The 26516-nt window shown below is 52.4% G+C and overlaps 2 protein-coding genes across 4 annotated transcripts; both read left to right on the top strand.

Moving 5' to 3' along the window:
• Window positions 1-248: 248 nt before the first annotated feature.
• LOC111154186 (solute carrier family 35 member F6) lies at window positions 249-17455 on the top strand. The gene is made up of 6 exons (XM_022513630.1): window positions 249-453; window positions 9098-9170; window positions 9876-10047; window positions 10299-10511; window positions 11239-11349; window positions 12615-17455. Exons 1-6 carry the CDS (start codon window positions 377-379, stop codon window positions 13082-13084), a joined length of 1116 nt encoding a protein of 371 aa, XP_022369338.1. The 5' UTR covers window positions 249-376; the 3' UTR covers window positions 13085-17455.
• A 796-nt stretch (window positions 17456-18251) lies between these two features.
• On the top strand, window positions 18252-24457 carry LOC111154101 (centromere protein A). 3 transcript variants are annotated; one of them, XM_022513486.1, is made up of 5 exons: window positions 18252-18412; window positions 21739-21848; window positions 22349-22426; window positions 22722-22873; window positions 23235-24457. In XM_022513486.1, the coding sequence occupies exons 1-4, from the start codon at window positions 18319-18321 to the stop codon at window positions 22854-22856; spliced, it is 417 nt and encodes a 138-aa protein (XP_022369194.1). In that variant the 5' UTR covers window positions 18252-18318; the 3' UTR covers window positions 22857-22873; window positions 23235-24457. The 3 variants fall into 3 exon arrangements, with proteins under 3 accessions (XP_022369194.1, XP_022369193.1, XP_022369195.1); XM_022513485.1 differs by having other exon boundaries at window positions 22722-24457; XM_022513487.1 differs by lacking the exon at window positions 22349-22426 and having other exon boundaries at window positions 22722-24457.
• Window positions 24458-26516: the final 2059 nt, after the last annotated feature.

Here is a 26516-nt window from a genome sequence, read left to right as displayed (position 1 = left end):
TCTGTGATGTCTCTGACACCATTAGGCTCGCGATCTCCTTAAACGGTTTACAGAACGCTCTGTCATTCACAGTGCATTCTCGTTGTACTGTCCCCATCAGCCGCTTCTACAAACGGGAAGACCTGGGCCTGTAACTGTCCACTGTCACCCTGTGGACACGAGTGACCCAGGGAAAAGCCCAGCGCACCCACCCCGGGGGCGGGGCCACGGCGAGGGGCGGGGCGGGGCCGGGCCGCGGCGGTGTGGGTCACGTGACGCCCGGCCCGGAAGCGCTCGCTCCCGAGACCCCCGGGTGACGGGGTCGGTATCTGCCTTCTGGAGGGACCAGGAGGGTCGCGGGGGTCCCTGCAGTTTTCCGCTCCCCGCATCCGCCGCCATGGCCTGGACCAAGTACCAGCTGTTCCTGGCCGGGCTCATGCTTGTCACCGGCTCCATCAACACGCTCTCGGCCAAGTGAGTCCGGGCCCCGCCGGGAGGGGTGGTAGCTCAGCCCGACCTGCCGCGACCCGCGAGGGCTCTGGGAACCCCGCGCACCTTCCTCTTCCTACCCCTTCTCGGCTCTCCTTTCCCGGCTTCACCGGCTCGCCTCGTTTTTCCGGTCGGTTCACGCGGATTGGGGGCCCCCCAGGGGCGAGCAGCCCGGAGAAACATGGACCTAGGCCGTGTGGCCCGCTGCAGGATCCGAGCCCCGGCTTTGATCGCTGTGTGCTTGATCCCGGCGAGTCCCCTATCCCGGCGAGTCCCCTTCCGTTTCCATGCCTCAGTTTCCTCATCTTTAGACCAGTTCCCTCTCCGGCCCCTTCCAACGCGGCGGGCTGGAGGCCAGGCCCTCCAGGAGCTTTGGGCAGGGGTGGGGTGAAGGGGCGCTCCCGCACTGTGCACGCGGACTACAGTAGAAGCCGTGAGGGCCGAGTGACCAGTGAGCGTGGCAGGCTGCCGCGACAGACCTGGGGATACCCTGTGTGCTCCTCATGGAGGAGAGGTCACAGCTGGGCCTTGACATTTTGGTGGGTTTTCTACGTGTGGCCAGACGTCGCTGCAGGGAACCGCAAGACCACATGGAAGTGTATGTAACTAGCACCAAATGCCCAGGCCGGATTTTATCCCACAATCAAAGAAGAGCTTTTGAGCAGGGAGTGACATGTTATAAGTGATATGATGAACCGGGTAGTCAAGATGCAGGGTAGTTTAGTGCAGGGAAGACCACTCCAAGGCTGCTGCTGGGCCGATGAGGGAGGGAGGAGGGGGCAGTGAGGCAGGCAAGGAGGGGACAGGTGGCAGAGACCAGGTGCAGAATGAAGCCATAAGGCCTGACCCACAGGATCGAGAGAGGCAAACAGCCAGTGACCTCTCCAGGGTTTCTGCTGGGAAAACAAAAGTGTCATGAACCCAGACAGGAGTCTGGGTGCGCAGTTCAGCTCTGATGAAGAAGGGTGCGTGCTTGTGAGACGGTGAAGACAGACCCCAGGAGGTTAGGGAATGAGGCCCCAGGGCCGTCATGAGGCCGGGGGTGTGGGGGGCGGTTGTTGAGCATGCCTCCTCGGCCATGTACAGGAGCCCCAGGAGGCAGGCCCTTCTCTTGGCAGTGCTTTGTCGCTTGCTCTGCCCCCATCTCAAGGCAGGGCCCTCCTGCCCCACCCTGTTTACCATCTCAGAACCCTCAGTACCCAGATCCTGGCCTTTCTCTGAACCTATCCCAAGAGGCATTTGGAGAGGAGTAGACAGTGTCCCTGTCTCAGCCAGACCTCACTTCCAGCTGGACCCTTCCAGGCTCCGCAGCAAGGCAGGGTCACACCAGCGACCTTCTGGGCTGTGCTTGAGGCCCTCTGGGGGGGTGGGGGGCTAGTCATCTCTTACTCATTTTTGAGGTATTTGTTCACATGCCCCAGGGGAGAGGTCTGGGAGGAAGGTACCCTGTCCAGTTCATCAGACGTGTATAAGGGACCTACAGGGTGTGAAGCACCGTCTGGACTCCGGGAAGGAGGCTGAAGTAGCCAAGAGATCGTTTGAGTTGCTTAGGGTAGGAGGCGAAGGGGGCAGAGCATACACACCTGACAACCTCAGTGTCCTCCCTTCTCCAGAGGAAGTGGAGTTCTGGGTGGACACCACTGTCTCTTGTTTGTCTGCATCTGGATTGCGAGCTGGTCTCCTGAGCCCTGTGGCCTCCTTCCCTATAAAGGAGACTCAGCCTGAGAGCCCCCATCTCAGGATCTGAATGCAGCAGAACAAGTCGTCCATCTGTCCGTCTGTCATACCATTCAAGGTCTCAGCCACATGCTTAGAGAGTGGCTCTATATTTCCCAGGGCTTCTGTGCCCGAGGAGAGTCGAGATGGCCAGTTATTACTGGAGTAAACTGACTCAGCTCCTTCCTGGTCAGGTAGGAGGCCCTGGGATTCTTGGCCCCAGAAGACCTTGCCCTTGCAGGCTGCCCAAGAGACAGGAAAGAGACTCGCACGTGGGGACCCAGACTTTGGCCCTGTCCTGTGCCAGGTCACCTGATATGGGGCCTTTCGGGAGCCTCCCTAACTCAAATGGGCCCCAGAAGTAGGCCCTATACAGGGTTCTAAGGCCAGACTGTGAGAAGGACGCCCCCCAAGAGAAAACGTGAGACAGGGGCTGTGTGCATCCTGGTGGGGATTGCCGATGTGAAATTACGCTCTGACCTGCACTTCCTGGCAGGGACAGACGGACTAGGATGGGACCACAGCAAGTCCCTAGCAGCTGCTGTAGTCAGTCCCTGGCCCTTTCATGTGTTAGTCTAATGAACTCCCGTAACCAGCCTATGAGGGAGATAAACTCCCTGTCCCCAGATCAGGAAACCGAGCTATGGAGAGATGGGACTGCTTACCCCGGGTCAACTCAGCTGTTCCGTGGCAGAGTTGATATTCGAACCAAAGTGATCTGGCTTAAGAATTCAGGCTCTTAACTGTCAATATGGAGTGACGCTAGGGGTTTCTCAAGTCATTTTTCAGGGCACTTAAAGCTGTTAGAAACATAGAAATCTCCCATCCTAATGCCTACAATTTATAGTCTAGGTCCCACGAAAAGTTTCTTTTAGTGACTGACTGGCTGGCGTCAGAGTGGGGACCAGAAACTAGGTCTCAGTCCTTTTACAGACAGTACCCCCAAAGTTCCACTTCCTTGGGGATCCCCTCTCGCATCTCCCCACAGAGAGCACCCAGCCCCAGCCCCGTGGAAGTTGCAGTGCCACAAGCAATGGCTTCCCACCCCCTCATCACCAGAGTGCCCTCCCTCTGGGATGGGGGAACGGGGGCGGGGGGAGGGGGGCACAGTACTCGTGGTTCTCGTTTAGTGTCTCCAGTAGCCTCTTTCGGTTCCTTGACCTGTAAAGGGTCCCGGGAAGATGAAACTTGGCAGAGAAAGTGGGTGAGCACCTGCCCCCTGCTGTGTGGGGACCACAGGGCAGCTGTCCCCTGGAGGAGGCCACTCTACCTGCTCAGCAGTTCTGGGTAGGCTGCAGGAGATGGAGACGGGGCTGCTCTTGCTGGGGCGGGGACAGAGGCTACCCATCAGCCTGGCCCTTTGGCCTTGTCCCTGGTCCTGGGCCTCGGCAAAGGGCCCCTCCAGTCCAGTGGCTGCTTCTCCTTTCTTTGGCTGCTTTCTCCCCCCTCACCCAGACCTTCTGTCCATGGGTCTCCTGCACAGCAGACAGTCCCCACCCCCCTGTGGGGTCCTGCCCATTTCAGAGCCCCATTCTCCTGAACGCAGCTAGGGTCCTACATGTCAAGAGCCAGGGTCAAGCAGGTGCTCACTAAGTGAGGCTCAGATGTCCTCCGAAAGGCTGCAGGCTGTGAAGCCCACCCAGCCAGAGAGGGGCCAGGGGGTGGCTTCCCCTCCAACAATCAAGGCCCTGGTGCGGTGACCCCGGCAGGAAAGTGGGACCCCTGGATCTCTAGTAGGGAAGGACTCTCGCTGTCCTTCCTGTGCCAGCTCTAACTTTTGCCTTGGTGGCTGACCCCACTCTTAAATTCCAGAAGCTGGCCTGGGATGGTTGCTTCCAAGGGGTTCTTGCAGCAGCCATGGAAAGCCCAAACCTGGAGGGTAGTGTGTAAAGTGAAGAGAGCATAAGGAGTGGGAGCTATGGGATTCAATGAGTCACGGGGCCTCTCCGAGCCTCAGGTTCATCTGTAAAATGGGCGTGACTTCCCTCCCTTCAACCCAGGCACCAGGCAGGATCTACCGAGGAAGATTGGGTAATACTTAGAGGTCTAGTGATTGTTTATCACCAATTGCTGTGACACTGAAGAGTAGAGCAGCCCAGCGGCCTGGCTGGAGGTTCTAGGCAGGAGGAAGGAGCTGACTCACTGGGCTGGAGGAGCAGGGGGAGCCAGAGGAAGTGGCAGAGATTCTGCTGGGGTACTGGACACCACTGTCAGACCGAAGCAGCCACATCAGCCACTTCCTCAGTCTCTCTGCACCCGCCACCCTCACGTGGCCGTGCATGCCTCTCAGAATGCTGAGCTCTGAGTTTGGCCAGGCCAGAGTGACTCACCCCTGGCCAGGCAAGCCCGCCCCCCAGCCTGCCTGCCGAGGCCCCTCCTAAAAGAAGCCAGTCTCCTGACTCAGTCGGTAGAGTGTGCAACTCTTGATCTCAGGATCATGAGTTCGAGCCCCATGTTGGGTGCAGAGCTCACTTTAAAAATTTTTTTAATTAAAAAATTTAAATTAAATTAAATTTTAATTTAAAAAATAGATGAAAGAAGCCGGTCTCTGCCAGCAGAAGGCATCTTCTCGTGTAGCGTCAGCCTGACTCTCGAGATCGAGAGTCCCCCCAGGCCGCCTCCTGCCCACGCCACCGTGGCCTTCCTTTAGAACAGGCTGTCTAGAGAGGAGAGAGGGCCCATCTGCAGAGCCTCCTCTCTCCGCCTCAGCCAGGGGAGTGGGAAGAATCTGCAATAAGAAGGTGATGGGAGAAAGTCTGGTGCCGAGGAAGGAGCAGGGAGCTGGAGGTGAAGACCCCTGGGGACGAGCCCCTCTCGGCACCAAATTGAGTCCCTCGAGCGCTCTCTGATCCCTGGGGCTGTCTATCTTACATTATGTATTACTCTTGACCATTCCTCGGTGTTGGTCTCACTATCCCCATTTTATAGATGAGAAGACTATTAACTTGTCCAGCATGTGAGACTCAAAAGTCATGAGCTTTCCAGGGATTCTGCTGCCTTTTCTGAATGCAAATTCAAGCAGATGGATCTGGCCCTAGACCTGCCCGTTGTTAACTGTATGGGTCCGCACTCGGCTCTCGCCACCCCTCCGCCCCAAGCCACGAAGTCCCGGTCCGTAAAATGAAGAACATGAGTGTCCGGCACAGGCCTGGCGTGGAGTCAGTACTCAGTGAATGGTACATTTATCAGAACATGCAGCAAAGTGTTTTTGCAAACAGCTGTCCCACCTTAGGGGCCCTTGCTGTCCTCCCCTGTTCAGCAGAGGCTGGATTCTGGCTCTTGTTCTGTGCTCTCTGGGGTCCGTCGGTACCTGTGCAATGAGCTGAAGCCTGTCTAAAGACCGGGGTGAGACACTAGACTCCAGCCCCGAGTCTCTGCAGGCCTGAACTCCTCCTTGCCTGAAGGAAGGCTGGAAAGGGCAGCCGTTCCCCCGCCTCCCCCACGACACCCAAGCCCTTGGGCCGCAAGCCCGCCCTAGGCGTCCAGATACAAAAAGACTCCATTTCCCAGGCTGGGAGCACTGCCAGCCCCAGCTTGTTGAGGCAGACCTACCCCTTGGGGGAAGCAAAGGAGGCCCTGGGGGCAGGAGAGGGAGCTCGGCATCAGCCTTAGAGCCAGCTCTGCTCTCAGTGCTCACCCCTGGGGGACAAGCCCAGCCGGGCCCACTGGCAGGCAGCATCTTCCCCCGTGGGAAATGAGGAGTCATGCAGACCCTGCCCACTTGCCAGGGCGAGTCTAGAAATGCCACTGGTTGAACAAAGGAAAAATGTCTGAGCTCCTGTATGCCGGGAGCTGGGGAGACAGAAGTAGAGATGTTGCTGGATGCTGAGCTTGGGGTAGTGGCTTGAATGCACACAGTGATGGGTGTGTGAGTGGTCATCACCGTAAGCTGTGTGGGCTGCAGCCCAGGGGGAGTTCGGGGAGGCGGCTCTACCACTGGGTCTGGGGGTCTTCTGGAGCCTGCTGTGAATCTGGGTGTACTACCGTGATGGGGAAGGGGCTTCCACACATGCCCATGCCCTGAGCTTCTAGGTGACCTTTTTGGGCTTGGCAGAACCTCCCTTGTTTCCTCCTGGAGGAGCCCTGGCTCCAGCTCTAGGAATGTCCATCTCCGACTTGCTCTGGGGCAGTCGGCTCTGCACTTTGGGAAAACAGGGCCTCCTTACTCTTCCTCGCTTCTCTGTTACACTCAGTTGCCTCCCGCAGGCCCTCCCAGAGTGCTCTTTCTGCAAAAGCAAGCCTGACCTGCCTTGGGGGGTGAGGGGCCACACCATTGGTCTGCGGCCCCCACCAGTATCCCACATCCTCTCCTGTCTGGGGATCCAGGGACCAGAACTTGCAGCAGATGGGGCAGAAATGAGACCCCGCAGAGCAGGCAGTTTCTTGAGTTGTGGCTTTCTTTGCGCCGTTGGTACTGGGACTGGTTACAGCCTGGTCCCCTGACCCAGATTTCTCTCCGCATTTCCAACCAGTCCTATGAGACCTCCCCACCCTTCAGCTCTCCTGAAGACCCTCATCATTCCCAAGAACCACAAGCCCTCCTAACTGTCCCTCCTGGCATCTCTGGGGTGGGTGGGGTCTTCCGCTGTGAGCTCACTCACTGTGAGCTAAGTTCGCCCTGGCCCTGTTTTTTTCAAAGGCCCTGGGGTATGTTCAGATCAATGAGCAGATGTGGTCTCGCCCTCAGGGCTGATGGGAAACCCTACCGCATTCAGCCTGTCCTTCCTGCTGCCAGCGTCCACGCCTTATGCCCATTCCCAGGCAGTGGCAAAGAGCTCCTTGTTCCCCTCCCTACACTCAGGGCACAGGGAAGCCAGGGCTGGCCAGGATCTTTGTCAAACCCAGCCCCTACCCAAGGTCCCAGGCTTGCTGCCCTGTTGGGCGGGGGGCACCGGAGACAAAAGGCTTCCCCCTGGCTTTTGAAACCTCAGGCTTGTTGCAGAAATGAGCCAGCGGGGTAGGGCTGGGGACTACCACGTGGCTGCTCTTCATAGGCATGGCAAGGAAGGACGTTTAAGAAAGAGAAGTCCCAAGTCTTGTAGTTTAGAGACAGCCACCGCCTAGGTGCAGGGCGCTGCAGAAGGAATGGGTCCAGGGCCCCAGGACGCTGCCCTGTGGCAGCATTGACTCCAGTCAGCTGCGTGATGTGACAGACTCAGTTAGAGCCGTGTCCACGAGTGACAGAGTGTGCAATGTGAAGGAGGGGCTGCTGTCTTGCCAGGCTTGGTCTGGGCCAGATGCCACGCACTTAGCTCTGGGCCTGAGACCCCCTGAGTGCTTCCAGAAGTCAGCAGTCAGGGGAGTGAAAGGTTAGAAAGGGCTGGGGCTGATTAGCCACAAGATGAGAAGCTTCAAAAGAGGGTAGGAAAGTGTCCAAATATCTAAAGGACTTTTTTTTTTTAAGATTTTATTTATTTATTTGACAGAGAGAGCACAAGCAGCGGGAGGGGGAGAAGCAGGCTCCCCATCCCAGGACCCCGGGATCATGACCTGAGCCAAAGGCAGACGCTTAACTGACTGAGCCGCCCAGGTGCCCCTAAAGGACTTTTTTTTTTTTTAAGATTTTATTTATTTATTTGACAGAGAGAGATCACAAGTAGGCAGAGAGGCAGGCAGAGAGAGAGGGCGAAGCAGGCTCCCTGCTGAGCAGAGAGCCTAATGCGGGGGCTCGATCCCAGGACCCTGGGATCATGACCTGAGCTGGAGGCAGAGGCTTTAACCCACTGAGCCACCCAGGCACCCCCCCAAAGGACTTTTAAATGAAAGAGATTAGACAAGACCCCAGGGACCCAACAAAGCCCAGCCACAGTGAAATTGGGGGGCCAGGGTTTTAGTGCAGGGACAGCAGATAGTGCAGAACAATTGGTGGGAGCTGCCCAGGGCACTGTGCCGCAGAGGATTCTGGGCTTGTGTCTGGTGTTGCTGGGAAAGTGTGCCAGACTCAGTGATGCCATCTGTCAGGGTGCTGGCTGGGAGGCCACTCCACTAGTGCCATGTATTGCCACCTGCTTCCCTGTCAGTGCTAGAAAGACCCTCCAAACCCTTCAGGTTATAGGAAGGTGACCACCTGGTCTGTGCCAGGAAGTCATTTCCCAAGGGCCCGAATGCCCTTGCAGACCACAGGCTCCTGATATTTTTTGTGCCATGGGTCCATTTGACAGTCATTAAAGCCTAGAATATTGTTTTTTAAAATGTGCAGTTAGGGGCATCTGGTGGCTCAGATGGTTAAGTCTGCATTCAGCTCGGGTCATGATCCCAGGTCCGGCGATCAAGTCGGGCTCCCAGCTCAGCGGGGAGTCTGCTTTTCCCTCTCCCTCTGCCTTTCCCCCTGCTTGTGCTGTCTCTTGTTTCTCTGTCTCTCTGTCTCAAATGAATGGGTAAAATCCTTAAAAAAAAAAAAAAGTGCAATGAAAGGTTTGGATTACAGAAAAAGCTACTTACTGAAATAAAGTTATCAAAACATTGAAAAAGCCAATTTGTGATGTAGTAATATGTGTGTGTAGACGCTTCTTGACACAGAAAATTGTAAGTAGTGGGTCTAATCACTGTGATTTTCTAGTAGCAATGCATGTAAATGCCACTTCCCGGTACCTGCAAGGACTGACATGCCGGGAAGAGTAGCCAAGACATGTGTGACAAAATCACAGGTACTGTGGGGCTACATTCACAATGTGAGGATATGCTACATTTCAGCTAAAGGTTTCTAGCCCGCCCCCTGCCCCCTTGCTGATCCCAGATGAAGACTTCGTGCTGCAGGAACTGGCCTTTTGGAGTGGAGTCTCACGCTGAGCCTGGTCCCCTAAGTTTGGGCCCTTGGTGTTGAGAGGAGCAAGCTTGTCCGCAGACCCCAGGGCCAGAGTTGCAGAGCTGGTGCAGTGCCAAGGCTTTGACCTTCTCTTTCTCTCCGCTGCAGGTGGGCAGACAACTTCATGGCCCCGGGCTGTGGAGGGAGCAAGGAGCACAGCTTCCAGCATCCCTTCCTCCAGGTATCCGCCCCATCCCTCCCCACCTCCTGTTGGCCAGGCCTCTGGCCAGGTGTCCCCCGTGAGGCCCTGAGGCTTTCTCACCTGGGGTGGAGCCTTCCCCTGCTTCCAGAAGAACCATCCTCTCCCTCCCTCTCTCCCTCCCTCCCCAGAATAGAGGCCAGGGTGTGAGTGCCCACAGAAGGGGGCAGAGGGCACAGCCCTCTCTGGGAGGGCTGCCTAAGTCCCGGGGAGCAGGCATGCCCAGGACGCTATAAGGCCAGCCCTCACATGTCCTCATCAGGACCCATCTGGAACATATCGACCCCCGTAGCAAAACCTGCTCTCCATCCTTGGGAAGCCCATACTCCACTGGGACGGAGCAGACAACATAAACAGGAGGCACCTGTGGCCAGACTAGGAAGCAGAGGCTCATACTTCAGCCCCTGCTCTCCCAGCAACTGACCGGAACTGACCGGAGGTTGGCCTTAGATTGGTGGTTTTCAGACCAGGCTGTCTACAGCCTCAGGGTTTCCATCGAGATGTTTCTAGGGGTTAGGGCTTAGACCTAGGAGGTAGTGTCTGGCCTTCCACATACAACAGCTCTGCTTTTGTCTGGTATATGTGCCAAGTCACAGGAAAGCTTCCATGTGAAGACAGGCTGTGTTAAAATTCTGTCCAAGGTGATTCTCCTTCCAGCTGTGAACTTACAGGGTTCCGTCCCTGCAGGCAGTGGGCATGTTCCTGGGGGAGTTCTCCTGCCTGGCGGCCTTCTTCCTGCTTCGGTGCAGAGCAGCGAGGCACCCAGATGCCAGCATGGATCCCCAGCAGCCCTTTAATCCCCTTCTTTTCCTGCCCCCTGCCCTGTGCGACATGACGGGGACCAGCATCATGTATGTGGGTGAGTAGCCGGGCCAGGCTGTGGAGGGCCGGAGGGGGCACTGGTGAAGCAGCTGCCTCTACCCCAGCTCACCTCACCCCTGCCTCATCCCAGACTTACACACATGTGCACACACACTCACGCACACGCGCAAACGAGCAAGATTTGCTGAGCACACACTGTGTGCAAGGCATGTCTTCAGCCCTGAGGGCCCCGCAGTGACTGGGTAGCCTTGGCCCTTGGGAGCTCACATCATGTGTCCCCTCTCCCAGCCCTGAACATGACAAGTGCCTCCAGCTTCCAGATGCTTCGGGGTGCGGTGATCATATTCACGGGCCTCTTCTCGGTGGCCTTCCTGGGACGGAGGCTGGCGCTGAGCCAGTGGCTGGGCATCCTTGCCACCATCGCGGGACTGGTGGTCGTGGGCCTGGCCGACCTCCTGAGCAAGCACGACGATCAGCACAAGCTCAGTGAAGTGATCACAGGTGCGACAAGGGGTGGGGACCCAAGGGCTACCGCTCCTGGTCTGCCCTCCCTGGGAGCCCAGCACAGTCGGTCACAGGACTGTTGCAAGCTCTCCTGTGTGCCAAGCCCTAGGTGAGGGCACAGGGGGACGTGGGCCGGCATCTGCTCACAAGATGACGGCTAGAGTGCAGAAAGGTGCAAGTAGCGTGAGAGGGGGTAAATAAGGAGCGGGAGGTCAGAGGAGGGAGAAGGTTTGTCCTGTGATAAACACGCACAGACTGCCAGGTCTGGGAGGGGGAGCGACCCACTGTCTATGGAGCATTCACCTAGTACCCAGCCTGGCAGCCTACTCAACAATGACGGGACCCTTCCGGTCCTCGGAGGATGGACTAAACTGGAAATGTCTATCACCAAGTCTCGTGCATCTCAGAAGACCTGCTTATTACCCCCACTGTGCCCCTCACAGGCCTCTGGATCTTCTGGAGCCTCAGCCCAGAGTGATAACATGCCTATGCTGCTGGCCTGCGCCACTCCTCAGGGGCCAGGAGACCAGGCATGGGGCTGCTGTGACTGCCTTGTGAATCATATGGGACCCTGCCAAACCAGGGGCTCTGGGGGTTCTCATGTCCCTGCAGGAGCCGTCCACCCCAGCACTGGGCCCACCACCCTAGCGGGGACCCTGTGGCTGTGCTCCATCCCCACCCCACCCCCTGCAGCCCAGCGTTACCCTGGCTCCCTTCCCCACAGGGGACCTATTGATCATCATGGCCCAGATCATCGTCTCCATCCAGATGGTGCTCGAGGAGAAGTTCGTCTACAGGCATAACGTGCACCCGCTGCGGGCAGTTGGCACTGAAGGTGTGTGAGCACAGGGGCTCGGGGGCTGGGGTATGGCTGTGGGGGCACCCTGGACAGTAGCTTGTGGAGGGGATGCACAAGCAGGAGTTCCAGGCGAGGTGCCAGGGCCCACGGGGAGGGGATGAGCCCCCTCCCCAACTCCTCCCTCCCTTTCCCATGAGTGTGCTGACAGAGACTCTGATCCAGGAGCTTGGGTTGGGGGCGGAGAGGGGACAAGGTTGAGGATGAAAGGGATGTGCGCCCCACTCTAGAGGAGCTGGCCAACAGGGAAGGGCCAGACAATGCATTTGCACTCAGACCACTCAGTTGACAAGCACATCTGAGTGCCTTCAGGACGGGGAAGGTGGTGTTCGAACTATAGCAAGAGCGGGAAGGAGGGAAAACTCCAGACAGAGTGAGAACATGGGGAGCCGGCCCTGAGTGGTGAACCAGTAAGGAGTGGTTGGTGAGATGCAGGTTTGGTGTCGGGGTAATGATCAGGAATTAACTAGGTCAGGGTCTTATTGTGGAGAACCTTGAATGTCAGGCAAGTGGATTTAATCCAGACTTTAAATGACAAACAGGGAGGAGCCACCAAAAGTTGTTGAGCTGGGAAGTAAAGACCAAAACCTTTAAGCTTTAAGAATATGAAGCCAATGGGGCGTACTAGCACAACACCAGCCACCTGTGGCCTGTGGCCCCGTTCGGGAGCTGTGCGAGCGCCAGGGGCTCCTGGCATGATAGCCCTCTCCACCCCTTGCAGCATCACACACCTTGTTGTGTCCGCTCGGTTTTGTTCCCAGAGACTCTGAACGGAGCCGTGCTCTGATTCACATTCTCGTCGGCTCCCAGTCGCAGACCGGTGACCCCGAATTCGAGACCTGTGTTTTTCCGCGCTTGTGAGAACAAGCGTTCGTGGCCGCAGCTGCCGTTCTTTTGTAAATGAGCACAATAGAGTTGAAGAGCGCCAGAGAACATGGGAAGGGTAGCTGCTATTTTGTGACAGTGCGTGCGTGGTTACGTGCCTGTGCATACGAGCGCTGGTCACGGTATAAAATGTAATTTTTATTCTGGGTCCAGTTGGAAGACATGATGAGAGTGGAGCAGGGCAGCTATAGCCCCCTCGGTGGGGCGCTGTGAACTCGGGGTGAACAGGAAGGAGCTGGTGGGAGGCCGGCAGAAGAGGGTCTTCCCGGAGGGGGACCAGTGGGGCTCAGCTGGGCGTGGGGGGAGGGGAGGGGCCGGAGTTGAGCAGAGAGAGCAGGGTGCTCCCTCCGCCCCCACAGGCCTCTTCGGCTTCGTGATACTGTCCCTGCTGCTGGTGCCCATGTACTACATCCCGGCGGGCTCCTTCAGTGGAAACCCCCGCGGGACGCTGGAGGACGTGCTGGACGCCTTCTGCCAGGTGGGTCGACAGCCACTCATCGCCCTGGCGTTGCTGGGCAACATCAGCAGCATCGCCTTCTTCAACTTTGCGGGTATCAGTGTCACCAAGGAGCTGAGCGCCACTACCCGCATGGTGCTGGACAGTCTGCGGACCATTGTCATCTGGGCCCTGAGTCTGGTGCTGGGCTGGGAGGCCTTCCACCCCCTGCAGATCCTGGGCTTCCTCATCCTCCTGATGGGCACCGCGCTCTACAATGGGCTGCACCGCCCGCTGCTGAGCCGCCTGGCCAGGGGCCGGCCCCCCGCAGAGGAGGGCGAGCACGAGAGACTGCTCGGCGGCTCCCGGACTCCCATCAACGATGCCAGCTGAGCCTCGCGCAGGTTCTCCGCTGCTACCTGGATGCGCCTTGTCCACCCTGAGGCCAAGGCTGCCCGGGCTGGTGAGCCTCCAGTGGCCTGTCCCCGAGGCCTCACCCTCTCCTCCCCACAGACCCCCCCCCCAAGGGCAGCTGCTACCCCAAGAGATGACCAGACACCCAGGTCCTCCTTGATCACCACCCCCTGTGCCGCCCACACAGGCCTGAGTACGGTGACCTACCCCTGCCAGGCTCCCCCCAAGCCCCTCCTGCAACACAAGCACTAAATCATGAAGTGGAATTGCAGGAACTAACAACCCTAAGATTTTCTCCTAAATCATAAGCTAAATTTGGTTCTCCAGAGAAGAGAGGTCAGTGAACACATTCAAACCAGAACTTGGCGCCGTGTTTTCTAGAACCTATAGGCTATTTGCTAACCCTGCCATGGAGACCTAAGTTTTAGCTGGACTGTGCCACAAACTCGGCGTATGTCCCCCAGCCCATTACCTAGTGGCCCTGGGCCTTGGGGTCCTCGTCTGTAAAACAGAAGGTGCAGCTGCTGTGGCTCCGGTGCCTTCCAGCCTCAGCCGGGCCCATCCTCTGGGAAAGGAGGAGCACCTTCTTTGGAAATGCTCCTCTGCTCATGGTGCCTCCTCCCCATGCCAGTGCTGGCGTCCTTGCTCCCACACTCTCAAGGCCTCCCTGCCCGGGGCGGGGGGGAGGGGGATGATGGGGAATTCCAAGCAGCCCTTAATAGCAGCTTTTACGAACTCTTCACCTTCCATTTTAAAGATGAGAAGACTGAGGCCCAGAGATGTAAGTGGTTTTGCAAGAAGGCTCTCCTGCTGTAGACTCCGGCCAGGCCCTTGGGATCCAGAGCCCATCTGGACCTCAACCCTACCCCCAGCAACCCGACTCCACAGATATCCCTCCAGGGTGACGAATTTACTAGCACTGCGCCATTTAGAGTAATTCTGGTGTCCTGGGCATGTGTTAAGTGCTCAGCGGTAATCCTTCGGTGTAACAAGCTGCACGGGTGGGTGCAGATGAGGAAGCCACGGCCCAGAGGTGCTTCACGGACTTCTTCACAGAGCCTGCAGTCCCAGCTAGGTTTGCCTGATTCCAGACCTACAGCCCCACCCACCTTACAGGTCTCTCTGGGGTCTTTGGAGTAAATTTTCCATGGCCAGAATGAAAGCTTCATGTGCTGTTGCTGTTGTCCGCCCCCCAACCCCTGAAGAGAGGGGACTGGCATTGGGGACCCCAGGGAGCAGAGCAGCCCTTCCTTGTGGAGTTCCTCACTCCGTGGCAGTTTCTGGAGCCTCAGACCATTTTTCTGGGCAGCTCCATCATAAAACAAAACACCGAATGCCTTCCTTAAAATAGATCCTGGGGGAAGGGCTCTTTGACAACGCAAAGCCCTCAGGCTGTGTGGGAATCAGCAGGTTATTAGATTGTTGGGAGGGGAGGGCCACTCGCTGCCACCAGCTCCAAGTCCCCAGGGGCCCCAGAACTTCTGTGGGCCACAGTGTGCACCCCAGAAGGAAATGGGGGGTGAGCCTGGTGGGGACTCCAGCTTCCTTGTCCAAAATAACTGGGGCCTTACGATGGCATTTGAGGCTCTATTTTTAAAAACAAAAGGGAAATTGACACACTGTCAATTTTTTTTTTTTTAATGAGAGGGAAGGAGCACAATGGTTAAATATCAGGCCTGACCCCAAATCAGGCAAATCACTTTACTTCTGGATCTTTGGGTCTTCACATCTCTAAAATGGGGAGGCTGGCCCTCCATCTTGTGGGATGAGTGTGAAAATCACATAAAATAATAAACTGAAGGTGCCCGTAAACACCCACATGGCAGAATGTCATGTCGGGTTCACACTGCCCTCTGGGGTGGCCTGCTGGGGGCACAGGAGTCCCAGCAGAGGCCCAGCACGGAGCATCAGTTCTCCAAGGGGAAGAAATGTCTTATTAAAATACACCATCATGGAAAAAAAAATACACCGTCATTGAGGAGAATGTAAAATTCCCATCTATTTTAAGACAAAACAAGATCCCTCAAGAACACTTCATGCCCACAGTAGGTGCCCTCCCAGGCCCTGGAGATGCGTTCCCTCTCTCCGACCACTCAAGGCTGACTTCTCCTCTGGAGGGTGAGTCAAGAGGCCTTGAGGTCATGTGGGCGGGAGGGTAAGGACCACCCCTCTCTCACTGAGGCTGAAGGGTTGTGGGGAATGTTTTTCAGTGGAGTAAGGGGGTTCGGAATGGCGGAAGTTTGGTTGGAGGTTCCGAACCCCAAAATCAGGACTGATAACAGTCTTCTGTAAACACCATTTGGAAGACTGTAATTTAAACTATGTGCATCATAGCGGACCAGTCAGTCCCTGCCCCCTGCAAAAAGGTCTTGGGGGGGCGGGGGGGGGCTAGGGCAGGGCTGCCTGCAGAACTGCCATCCAGAACCTGGGGTAGCCCTCGGGCTCCTCCACCAGGAATCTGCCCACAAGGCAGAGAGATTTAGCAGCAGACCAAGTGGTTCCAATTGCCTTTACTTTGTCCAAAGGTCTCTGCTTAACAAACAGCACTCAGAGAGGTCAGAGCTCTGACCCCCGCTGAGGACAATAGGAGGAGTGGAGCAAAGGGCCACCTGGTGTAGAGAAAAGAAGCAGAAGTCAGAGAGCTTCGACTTTGGGTGACCTTGGACAAGTCATGTTACCTCTCAAGGCCTTAGCAACCTATAAAAAGAAGAGGTTCTCCGCATTACTGAATACATATACCTCCCTGACCCACTTACAGATTAACCTCATGCTTTCATATTTGCCTTAGTTAAAAGCCCCTTTGGCCTTTTGTTGACTACATCCTTTCAAAACTTAAGGTCAGCAGGGAATTTCCCCTAGATATAGAAGTTTATAAATCACCCATCTTCATTAGGAACGCTTGTCAAAAAACCTTCAGTAGAGGACTACTCTCCCAGAATTCAGCCAACTGTATTGAGAACGGATGTGCTCCGAGGGCTGTGGATCCAGGAAAGAAAAACAGGAGACAAATGTGTAAAGAAAGAATTCCAGCACAGTGTGATGTGCATAAGGGGCCTTTGTATGAGATACAAAGGAAGCCGTACAGGAGCGATTAGCTAACTCAGCCTAGAATGCCCAGAGAGCTCCACTCAAGAGCTGAGTGTTAAAGAACGGGCAAGAGTCTCCCTGGCCGGGAGCTTGTGGAAAGCTCAGAAACGTGTAAGTGATGTATTCAAGAACCGCAGATAAGTAGACAGGTATGCCTGGAAATAAGCATGCAATGCTAAAAGTGGCCAGAGACAGGTCAAAGAGGTGGGCAGGCGCCCACATGGTGCTGTACCTTTTAGATTTTGCGGTGGCATGAGTTGACAACTCTGTAGACCTAGAGTACCCTGGGGGAGTTTTAGGCAAGGGAGTGATAGGATCCAAATTGCTGTTTGGAAAGATCACTAAAGGCAGAGACCAGTAAAACAACGCAATTGATTAGAGTCTGAACTAGAGAAATATTGAATAAATACAAGAGCCTTTCAAGGAGTCGGCTTATATTTTAGAGCCCCTAGCTGTCAGATCTTAACATTGCGTAGGCCTCCACCAAAGAATGGATCTCCTGGACCAGACTGCTCACCCCACCCTCCATCACGGTGGACACACAGAGTATCCCCAAGTATAGCTGCTTCCCTTTTTTTCCCCTTCCTTTGCCCTTTCCCCCCTCTTCTTAAAAATCATAAAATGCACACAACAAAACACCATTTTGATTATCAGTGAAATTGAATTCTCCTTGCTATGCAGTGGTAACCACTATCCATCCCCAGAACTTTATCTTCCCAAACTGAGAGTCTGTACCCATTCAACACTAATTCTCTGTTCCTCCTTTCCCTTGAGCCTCTGACAACCACCACCCTTCTTTCTATCTATGAATTTGACCACTGTAATGTACCTAATGTAAGTGGAATCAAACAGTAGTTCTCCTCATGTGTCTGTTGTATTTTGCTTACCCCAATGCCTTCAATACCCCAATTCACGTTGTAATGTGTCAGAATTTACTTTCTTTTTAAGGCTGAATAGTATCTCATTTTATGTATGCACTACATTTTGTTTATCTGTTCATCCGTTTGGACATTTTGGGCTATTGTGAGTTAACATCGATGTGAGCATTAGTGTACAAATACCAGCTCAAGTCCCTGCCTTTAATTCCTTTGAGTGTATACCCAGAAGTGGAATTTCTGGGTCATACGGTAATTCTACATTTAATTTTTTTTTGGTTAATCAACATACTATTTTCCACTCTGGATGCACCAGGGAACAAGGCTTGCGTGAAATCGCTGATTTTGTAATGACGTTTTCCCTAAGATACGTTAACTGGAAAACATTTAGAAAATACAAGGAAACAAAGTGTAGAAAATAAAATCTTTATTCTAACCACCGAGATGTACATTTGGCCAGAATGCGTGTTATCTCCAACATGAAGGGAAGGAATCATTTCCCCTAGGAGGATTCTACTGCAGTGCGGGAGGGTGTGAGCCAAGACATCGTTAGATCCTGGCTGTCCCGCCACCCCAGTCATCAGTAACGTTCACTCAGTGAAACTGGCTTCTGAGCCATATTCGTGGGGTGTTCCTGGGGAGGCCCCGGGGGCGACATGGGCTTGTCCCTTTCTTTCTAGGTCTGTCTCCTCATCTTTAAAAACCACTTCAGGGTGATAGGACAAACACAAAATGTTTGAACAAAGTTATTTCTCTTCAGGTACGCATTCTACAAACGCAGCAACTAATCTCCAGAATAGAGCTATCTTGCCCAACCACAGGGAACCCGAAGACGAGGCTCGGATCCATCAGAACTGAGCACCCGCACAAACAGAGCAGAAATTCCCGCCTTCTTTCATTTCTCCAGGTTCCCATTGGCTGGTTCCTACCGTCGATCCGTTACGTCCTCACACGGCGCGCGCCGCTCGCCTTCCGGCCTGTGCTCCCATTGGCCCTCCCTGCCGTCGCTCTGCGCCAGGGGCGTTCCAGAGCCAGCCACTGGGAGTCGCTGAATTCGGGTTTTAAAAAACGCCGCCAGTGAGTTGGCAGTGCGGGCCCTTGGAACCGAGGGCCCGCGGGGGGCTGCCGAACACTCACCCGGTCGGGGCACGCGGCCAGGACGTTCCCGGGCTTCTCCCCGGACGCCAGCCTCTGTCCCCCGACCTCGAAGGCAGAGAAGGAGCCGCCGGGCCGCCACCCTCCGCGCGCGCCATGGGCCCGCGCCGCCGGAGTCGCAAGCCCGAAGTCCCGAGGAGGCGCCCCGAGACCCCGGCCGCCGGCCCCCCTCGTCGGGCCCCCTCCTTAGGTAACCGGCCGCGGCCCCTTGCTCTGGAGCCGGCCTCCCTGCAGCCTGGCTGTGAGGAGGGCACGGCCGGATCCGCGTTCCCATTTCACAGACCGGAAAACCGAACTCGCGTGCGGAGCGGGGGTCCGAATCTCCCGACTTCCGGCTGGCGCTCCCCTGCGGCCGGGCAAAGCCCTGCTGCGGGTCGCACCTGCTCGGGCCTGGCCCCGAGTTCCAGGCCCCGCAAGGGACTTGGGAAAGCGAGCAGGAGAACGGATGGCCCAAGCGGCCTGGCTCCTAATACTCATTCTTGCTACTGCTCGCATTTATTGAGTACTTGCCACTAACCAGGCATTGTGTTCCACTCCTTCCGTGAATTAGCTCAACTTTACATTGTGCCCATTTTACAGATGAGAAAACTGATGCGCCGACAGGCCGGGTACTTGAACAAGGTCACACAGCTTGCTCCAGGAGACAGGATTTTTGAGTGTTTGTGCTTTTTTAGGTTGCAAAATTTTTGGCCACTTGTTGTGACAATTTCAAACAATTCTGCTTTTAGAAGGTACCCTTCCAGGTGTCCTTCTTATGTGGGGGGTGGGGAGGTGAGCAATGTATGTGTTTCTTAAGTGAATGGCATTGTTGGGCCTTCAGTAGAGTGCTCTCACCTTGTTGCCTTCCTGAGGTTTGGGATCGCGAAAGAAGACAGGTCTGTGGTCCTCAGTTTCTGCACTGTGGTGTGGTGGATGGGTCTGGTGGATGCCCCACAGGGCAAGAACTGTTCCTTGTGGCAACAACTGTTTTACTTGTCTCCTGCTAGATAGTTAAGAGCAGGGTGAAAAAAGTGTATTATGGGTTATTTTTCTTTCCTGAACCTTAATAACCTTTGCACCCAGCCAATTTACTGAATTCTCTTGCTAATTCTATTGTTCAGTTGCTTCCATCGAAATGATTAAGTAGGTTATTGTTTGCAAATAAGGACTTTATTATTTTTTTAAGATTTTATTTATTTATTTGACAGGCAGAGATCACAGGTAGGCAGAGAGGCAGGCAGAGAGAGAGGGGGAAGCAGGCTCCCTGCTGAGCAGAGAGCCTGATGCTGGGCTCCATCCCAGGATCGCAGGATCATGACCTGAGCCGAAGGCAGAGGCTTTAACCCACTGAGCCACCCAGGAGCCCCAGGACTTTTTAAAAAATATTTTATTTATTTGACACACAGAGAGAGAGAGAGAGAGCAAAGGAGGGGGAGGGCCAGAGGGAGAGGGAGAAGCAGACTCCCTGCTGAGCACAGAGCCCAACATGGGGCTTGATCCTGCGACCCTGGGATGATGACCTGAGCCGAAGTCCAACTTTTAACAGACTGAGCCACCAGGCACCCTAATAAATAAATCTTTTAAAAATAAATAAATAAAATGTAAGTGGACCACCTCTCTGTCTTCCTTAAAACTCTCCCATAGCTTCCTGTTACTTTGGGATTAAATCCCAACTCTGTATCCTGACACTGCAAGACCCAGTGATTAAATGTCTAACCCCCGTTCTTTCCCATGATATCTCCCCAGAGTTGGTTACTTTTCACAACCCCTGGTTCCAGGGCCCAGATGTCAGGTCTTCCCTTACACCTTTGAGGTTATTACCCATATTTCTCTCAAAGTCTCTTTTTTTCTTGCTAACTCAGATTCCTCCAGTATTGGTTATTTTGTTTGTCGAGTCTGTTTCCTTCCTTACACAGTGTTGCCCTTCTCACGTTGGTAAGATTGGTTGTGTTCATTCATTTTCTGCGATGGCTGCATCTGTCTATTAAAGGCTGCCTCCAAGGGAGTGTGGATTGCCAAACAGTAATGGGGGGCGGTAGACACCAGTAGCCTGACTCCTGAGTGTGAGGCCCCCCTGTTTCTCCGGTCCCCATTACCCACTTGCTCATGCAGCTCTCCTTACACTTTGTAATTAGGTCACTATTAAATCCCTCCCAGGGGTTTAACTACTTGGTGTGCCTTCTCTTTCCTCGGCTGGACCTTAAGTAACATTTCTGGAGCTAATTTTCTCCTTCAAAATGTTAGTTTGGGGGATTCCAGCATGGCTCAAACAGTTGGGCATCTGCCATCAGCTCAGATCATGATCTCAAGGTTGCGCTACCTGCTCAGTGGGGAGCCTGCTTCTCCCTCTCCCCCTGCCTGCCGCTCCCCCAGCTTGTGCTCTCCCTCTGTCTCTCTCTCTCTCTGTCAAATAAATAAAGAAAAAAACTTATTTTTAAAAAAATGTTAGTTTTCATGGAGGTTTTTCTTTTTATTCTTTGTTCAGCTTAGGAGTGGTTTAGTGTTTTTTTTGTTGGTCCTTGATTTTATTTATCTAACAATCATACTGTTTTTTGTTTTTCCCTTTTTCATTATTTTATTATCTTGAACATTTGGTTATCTTCTTTTGGTTTATTTTAGTACTACTCTCCCTAAACACTTGAGGTGAATACTGAGCTCAGCTGCCATTTCAAGCTTTTGTTTTTTTAACAGAGAATCGATCTTGAACCTGCACATTTTCCTCTAGTACTATTTAGCTGTATCTCCTCAGTTTTGAGATGTAGACTTTTGATTCACTTCTACATAGTCTAATGTCAATTAAGTTTCTTCTTCAACACAATAGTTCAAAGTTTTGTTTTTTTGTGGGTTTTTGTTTTTATTTTTTATTTTTGTGTTTTTAATTTCAAATCAGAATTTCATTTTTTTGACCTCTACTTTTGGGAATATTTTTAAGATTTTTTTTTTCTTTTTCTGTTGTTGGAACTGGTCTTTGAGCCAAAAGCTCTGGCTCCATAGCCCAGTGGCCTAACATAGGTACTAAGTTATGCCATGTCCAAGGTCCCTCCTTGGCCACAAATAAGCTCTGGCCAATTGTCTTCACTTCTTTGGGTCTCAGGATAACGGAGACAGGGAATTGTGCTAGAGAACCTCTCAGATTCCTTCCAGCTCAAAAATAAAATAAAATAACTGAGTTTCTAATCTAGATGGGAAAAAGAGGCCCGAAGTACTGCAGGGCTCAGAGGAGGAAGGTGATCTATCAGTTTGGAAGTGACTGGGAATCAGGAAAGGCTTCTTGGAAGAGTTGGCATTTAAGATAATACCCTCAAAGGATAATTACTGAGGATGAATCCTCAGAGGACCGCTCATTCATTTAGCAAATATTTATGTAGCCTCTATCCACTGTTCTCCAGTTGCTGAAGATAAGCATAGTAAATGATAGACTGAAATCCCTGCTTCCGTGGAGTGAATGGCAGCCTGGCCATCTGACAGTTGGCCTGTGCCAGCCACGCTGAGAGGTTCAGCTACTGACAATCCACTTGCCAACCCAACTCTTCTCAGGCGCTTCCTCCCGTCAGCGTGGTCCCCGGAGATCCCGGATTCTGAAGGAAATCCGAACGCTTCAGAAGAGCACGGGCCTGCTGATAAGGAAGAGCCCCTTTGGCCGCCTGGTGAGCTCCGCCAACCCCCTGCTGCCTCCTTTCTTTAACTCTCCCCGGCAGTGCGGACTCTGTCATCTCTTGCCTGAATGGCTAAGGGAACCTATTCTCTAACCTGGCACAGGACTCTTCATCTTTGGAAAACATGAGCCCACCAAGGGTGCCTTCCGGTTCTTTATGGAATTAGTTTCTAACCCCCACCACCTCTGAAACTGTGCTCTTTGGTTATAGAAATAGGGACTCCTTCATCCATCTATGCTTGACCCCTCTTCCTACCCTGGGAGATTTCCTCCTCCTCTCCCTACCACCAGCAGGAGACATCCCAATTCCGCAACTCCCAGGAGTTGACACCAGCTGCTAGTTAGGTCCTAAGATTAAGGGCCACAAGGTATCACAGAAGTGAAGATCCACAGAAATTCATGGAGAGGATCTTCCCCTTGAATCTCTCTTCTTTTACTGTCCACTCCCCATTCCCTTTCTCCCTTGCTCCCCATCCCACCCCTCCTTCACAGGCAAGAGAGATATGCGTTAAATTCACTCGCGGGGTGGACTTCTCTTGGCAAGCCCAGGCCCTGTTGGCCCTACAAGAGGTAAGAAGTGGGTTCACTTTGGTGGGGACAGGAGAAAGGCATTCTGGAATTCCACAGGGCTGACTGAGATGTGCCACACGCGGACTCTTGCCTCTTTAAAAACACCATCAAGGAACGCCCGGGGTTTGGAGGCCAGATCTTTCTGTGGTGATAGCAGAATTCCCAGGCACAGTCCACCCTCGTTTTGTGGGCAGCCTTTCAGACAGCGCTGGGAGCCCTCAGAGACCACGGGCGGTGGGGCTCCTAGAACGAAGCAGCTCACGCCCCATCGCATCCCGTTTCTCTCTGCCCCCAGGCTGCAGAAGCGTTTCTAGTTCATCTCTTTGAGGACGCCTATCTCCTGTCCTTACACGCCGGCCGGGTCACTCTCTTCCCGAAGGACGTGCAGCTGGCCAGAAGGATCCGAGGCATTCAGGAAGGGCTTGGCTGAGCCCCTGCCCCGTCTCTGTAAGCCTTGCTTGCCCACTGCAGAGAGAGCGGCCTCTGGGGAAGAAGCCCCCCGGCCCCAGCCTCTCATCCCCGGGATGGGAATTTCTCTGAAGGAATTGCCATCCGTGGTCCCTTGCTGTCTCACTTCCCTTTGTTCTCTAGGAAAGTTTGACTCGGTTTTAGCTTGAATGCTTGGGATTCTATGGCTTCTGCCCTTTTGTACAATGTTAAATAAAAATATTTATCTATTTAATGTCCAGGCAACACGGGTCTGTTAGAATTCAGCCTCTGTTTTACAAGGACCAGGTGATTCATTTCGATTAAGAGAAGTTTGGCTATTGAAAATGCCTTGGTAGTAAATGTGATACCTGACTTTCAGGGATGACACCAAGGCCTCTGTCCAGAGCCAGGAACAGATCCGCGGAGGGCAAGGAGGTGTCTACTCGCTGTCCCTGAGCAGAGTGCATGTCGCTTTTGTAATCGGTTCTTTTAAGAAGGACAAGACTGCATAGCTTTTCTCTGGAACAGAGGTAATAGATGAGAAAATCAACAGCATTCCAAAGGACTGAGAATTCTTTTTAGATAATGAGACTCCAAGGTTCGCTTCAATTTGCAAATGATTCACATGACTGCTGAATGATTTTGAAGACCTCAGACTTTCTAGGCTATGGAAAAAAAGATATTTACCTATTATTTTACGTTTTCCTGTACCATTTACATTTCTTGCCATATGTATATTTACTTTTCTTTAAAACATAAGGGAAAAATATAAAAGGCGACCACTTGAGTCAGTTGCACGAAGAGCCCAGCACGTCCACGCACTAATCCGTCCCTCGGTTAACCTCACCCGGAGCGGGGCAAGCAAGGGAGGCGTGGGCCACGCCTCCTGACAGCTGGGGAGCTTTTTAAAAACTCAACTGGGGTTAAAATAGAAAGTCTTAAGTCCTGTCGTTCTGATTCCTTTGAGTAAATTCCTGTCAAACTCATTCAGAAATTCTAAATTCCGACTTGTAGAATTTATTTTATTCTTCTTTGTAAATCATAGATGACATATCATGATTTATACTTTAGAATTTTTCATCTAGGGATTTTAAAGTGCCTTCTCAAGTTTTTACAGGTGTCTTTATCACTTCTTTGTGGAAAGATAATAAAATTAATTCTTTAATGAAAAAACTGTAAAGCAAAGTTACAGTTACCACATATGGAGATGCTACGTTTTTTGTGAGTTACTGTTCAGTTCTCCATTTGTACACGCGGGACAAGCAGCCTCCATTTAAACAAGAGAATGGAGGGATGTGTTTTGGGCTCCAGTAGAGTGTGAACGGGTGAAAACCTTACACTTCTGTCACAACCGAAAGCAGTTAAAGAGATTTCCAGAGAAATGGAAAGGGCCACGGGAAGACTTTTAGACTTTGTGTGTGATGGAAATGATTAGCAAGGGTGGACCTCTGACAGTGATGTGTGGGGCGACCAAATTTGGAGAAGAACTGAAGGGAAGGACCAAGTTCTGTTGTTGGATAAATTTTAACCCTTTGGAAAAACCTCTTCCTGTTCAACATCAAGTCCTATTTATACAGACATTCGAATAAAGTATCTACTGTGAATGTATTTAAAGTTCTTGTCAGAGTATTATTTATTAGAAGATTATAGTCTGCCTTCAGGCGCCTGGGTGGCTCATTCGTTAAGCGTCTGCCTTCATTTCAGCTCAGGTCATGATCCCAGGGTCCTGGGATCAAGCCCTGCATCCGGCTCCCTGCTCCGCAGGAAGCCTGCTTCTCCCTCTCCCACTCCCCTGCTTGTGTTCCCTCTCTCGCTATGTCTCTCTCTGTCAAACAAATAAATAAAATCTTAAAAAAGAAGCCACTTGAATAAGTTTATATGATAGTGACATGTAGAATCAGGACCTAAATCCAGGTCTTCTGATCTGTGATGAAGGCATTTCCTACTTGGCCACAATCATCTCCTTGGGGGAATAAGATAATGTATATGAAAGCACACTGAATACTAAAACACTGTGCAAACACACAGTACTGTGAGTGAAAGCCCACCTGTCCTTGGCCCTCATCTCTTGCCCTTGTATAACCTTCTATTACTGCACTTTGCATCTATTCATGTAACAAGAGTCCAGAAAACGAATTGAGGGGATTCATTACTGGGTCCTTGCCAGGCTAGGGAACAAGCTGCCCCTACTTCTGCCTCCTTATGCTGTCATTCTAGAAAGAGCAGGTCACACACACCCCTTGCAGAGGGTATATTGAAAATACTTAAGCGATTGACAAGGACATGAGTACTGAATAGGAACATTTGCAAGGATGTGGATGGAGCTAGAGACTATGAGGATAAGTGAACTAAGTCAGTCTAAGGAAGATGAACACCATAGGATTTCACTTGTGTGTGGAATTTAAGAAACCAAAGGGGAAAATGAGAGAGAAGGAGAGAGAGAGGCAAACCGGGAAACAGACTGTTAGCTACAGAGCAACGGTTACCAGAGCGGAGGCAGGTGGGGGCGGGGGTGGGTGAAGCAGGTGATGGGGATTAAGGAGTGCGCTTGTGATGGGCACCGGGTGTTGTATGGAAGTGTTGAATCATGATACTATACACCTGAAACTAACCTTACACTGTATGTTAACTAACAGGAATTTAGATAAAAACTGAAAAAAAAAAACACAAGAAAAAGATATTGTGGCTCATTTGGCAAAAAAAAAAGAGTGCACACAGAGATCTGACCAATCGGAATGAAGCTAGCTAGTATGCAGTACACAGACTGCCCTGTGGGAAAGAGATCGGTCAAATCTGGGTTATATCATTTATGTCACTGACCATCAAATAATCATTTGTACAGACACATTTTAAAGTCCATATAGAAAAAAGGCAGCAACTGTACCTAGAAAAATCCTTAAAAAGAAGAGTGAGAGAAGCATTAACCTTTCAAATAGTAAGCCCACAATAAGCCTCTATATTTAAACTGAATGGCACCATCACATCAATAGACAGACTGGTAGAACGGAACAGAAAGTCCAGAAATAAACCAGTGCACATGGGAACTAAGTATCTGATAGAGGTTGCATCTCAAATCACTCAGGAAAAGATGAATTTTTAAAATGTATTGAGGTGGGGCGTTTGGGGGGCTCAGTTGGTTAACGTCTGCCTTCAGCTCAGGTTGTGATCTCAGGGTCCAGGGATGGAGCCCCTCCTCCAGCTCCTTCTCTCTTGCTCGCTCTCTCTCTTGAATAAATTATATATATATATATGGAGAGAGACAATCAGATAGTCACATAGAAAAAAATTAAATTGGGTTCATACCTTAACCCATAGACAAGAATAAACTAATGAATTGCAGGTCTAAGTGTTTAAAAAAAAAAAAAAAAAGAAGGAAAGGAAAAAAGAAACCATTTTTACTAGAAGAAACATGTACTAGAAGAAAACACAGGTAGAGTCCCTTTACAACCTGGGAGTAGCAGAGAGCTTTTTGTGCCTCACGGTCCAGATTCAACAAAAAATGGATTAATAAGTTCTACCCCAGTAGAATTAAAACAAAGACATTTGCATGGTTAAAACCCAAATGAAATATTTACAATACATATCAGAAAGAAAGAACTAATGCCCCTGATTTATGAAGTACTAAAAATCAGGGGCTCAGTCAGTTAAGCCTCTGCCTTCA

This window comes from Enhydra lutris, unplaced genomic scaffold (genome assembly GCF_002288905.1).
Source record: "Enhydra lutris kenyoni isolate GAN:26980312 unplaced genomic scaffold, ASM228890v2 scaffoldscaffold35, whole genome shotgun sequence".
Classification (NCBI taxonomy): Eukaryota; Metazoa; Chordata; class Mammalia; order Carnivora; family Mustelidae; genus Enhydra; species Enhydra lutris.
This window is presented reverse-complemented; position numbering and strand designations above follow the sequence as displayed.

Excerpts from the sequence above, each read along its gene's own strand:
- LOC111154186 (XM_022513630.1), top strand. The coding sequence starts at position 377 with ATGGCCTGGACCAAGTACCAGCTGTTCCTGGCCGGGCTCATGCTTGTC. Across the intron at positions 10,512-11,238 it reads GCTCAGTGAAGTGATCACAG|GGGACCTATTGATCATCATG; the intron begins GTGCGACAAGGG and ends CCTTCCCCACAG. Across the intron at positions 11,350-12,614 it reads GCGGGCAGTTGGCACTGAAG|GCCTCTTCGGCTTCGTGATA; the intron begins GTGTGTGAGCAC and ends CCGCCCCCACAG.
- LOC111154101 (XM_022513486.1), top strand. The coding sequence starts at position 18,319 with ATGGGCCCGCGCCGCCGGAGTCGCAAGCCCGAAGTCCCGAGGAGGCGC. Across the intron at positions 18,413-21,738 it reads TCGTCGGGCCCCCTCCTTAG|GCGCTTCCTCCCGTCAGCGT; the intron begins GTAACCGGCCGC and ends AACTCTTCTCAG. Across the intron at positions 22,427-22,721 it reads CCCTGTTGGCCCTACAAGAG|GCTGCAGAAGCGTTTCTAGT; the intron begins GTAAGAAGTGGG and ends CTCTGCCCCCAG.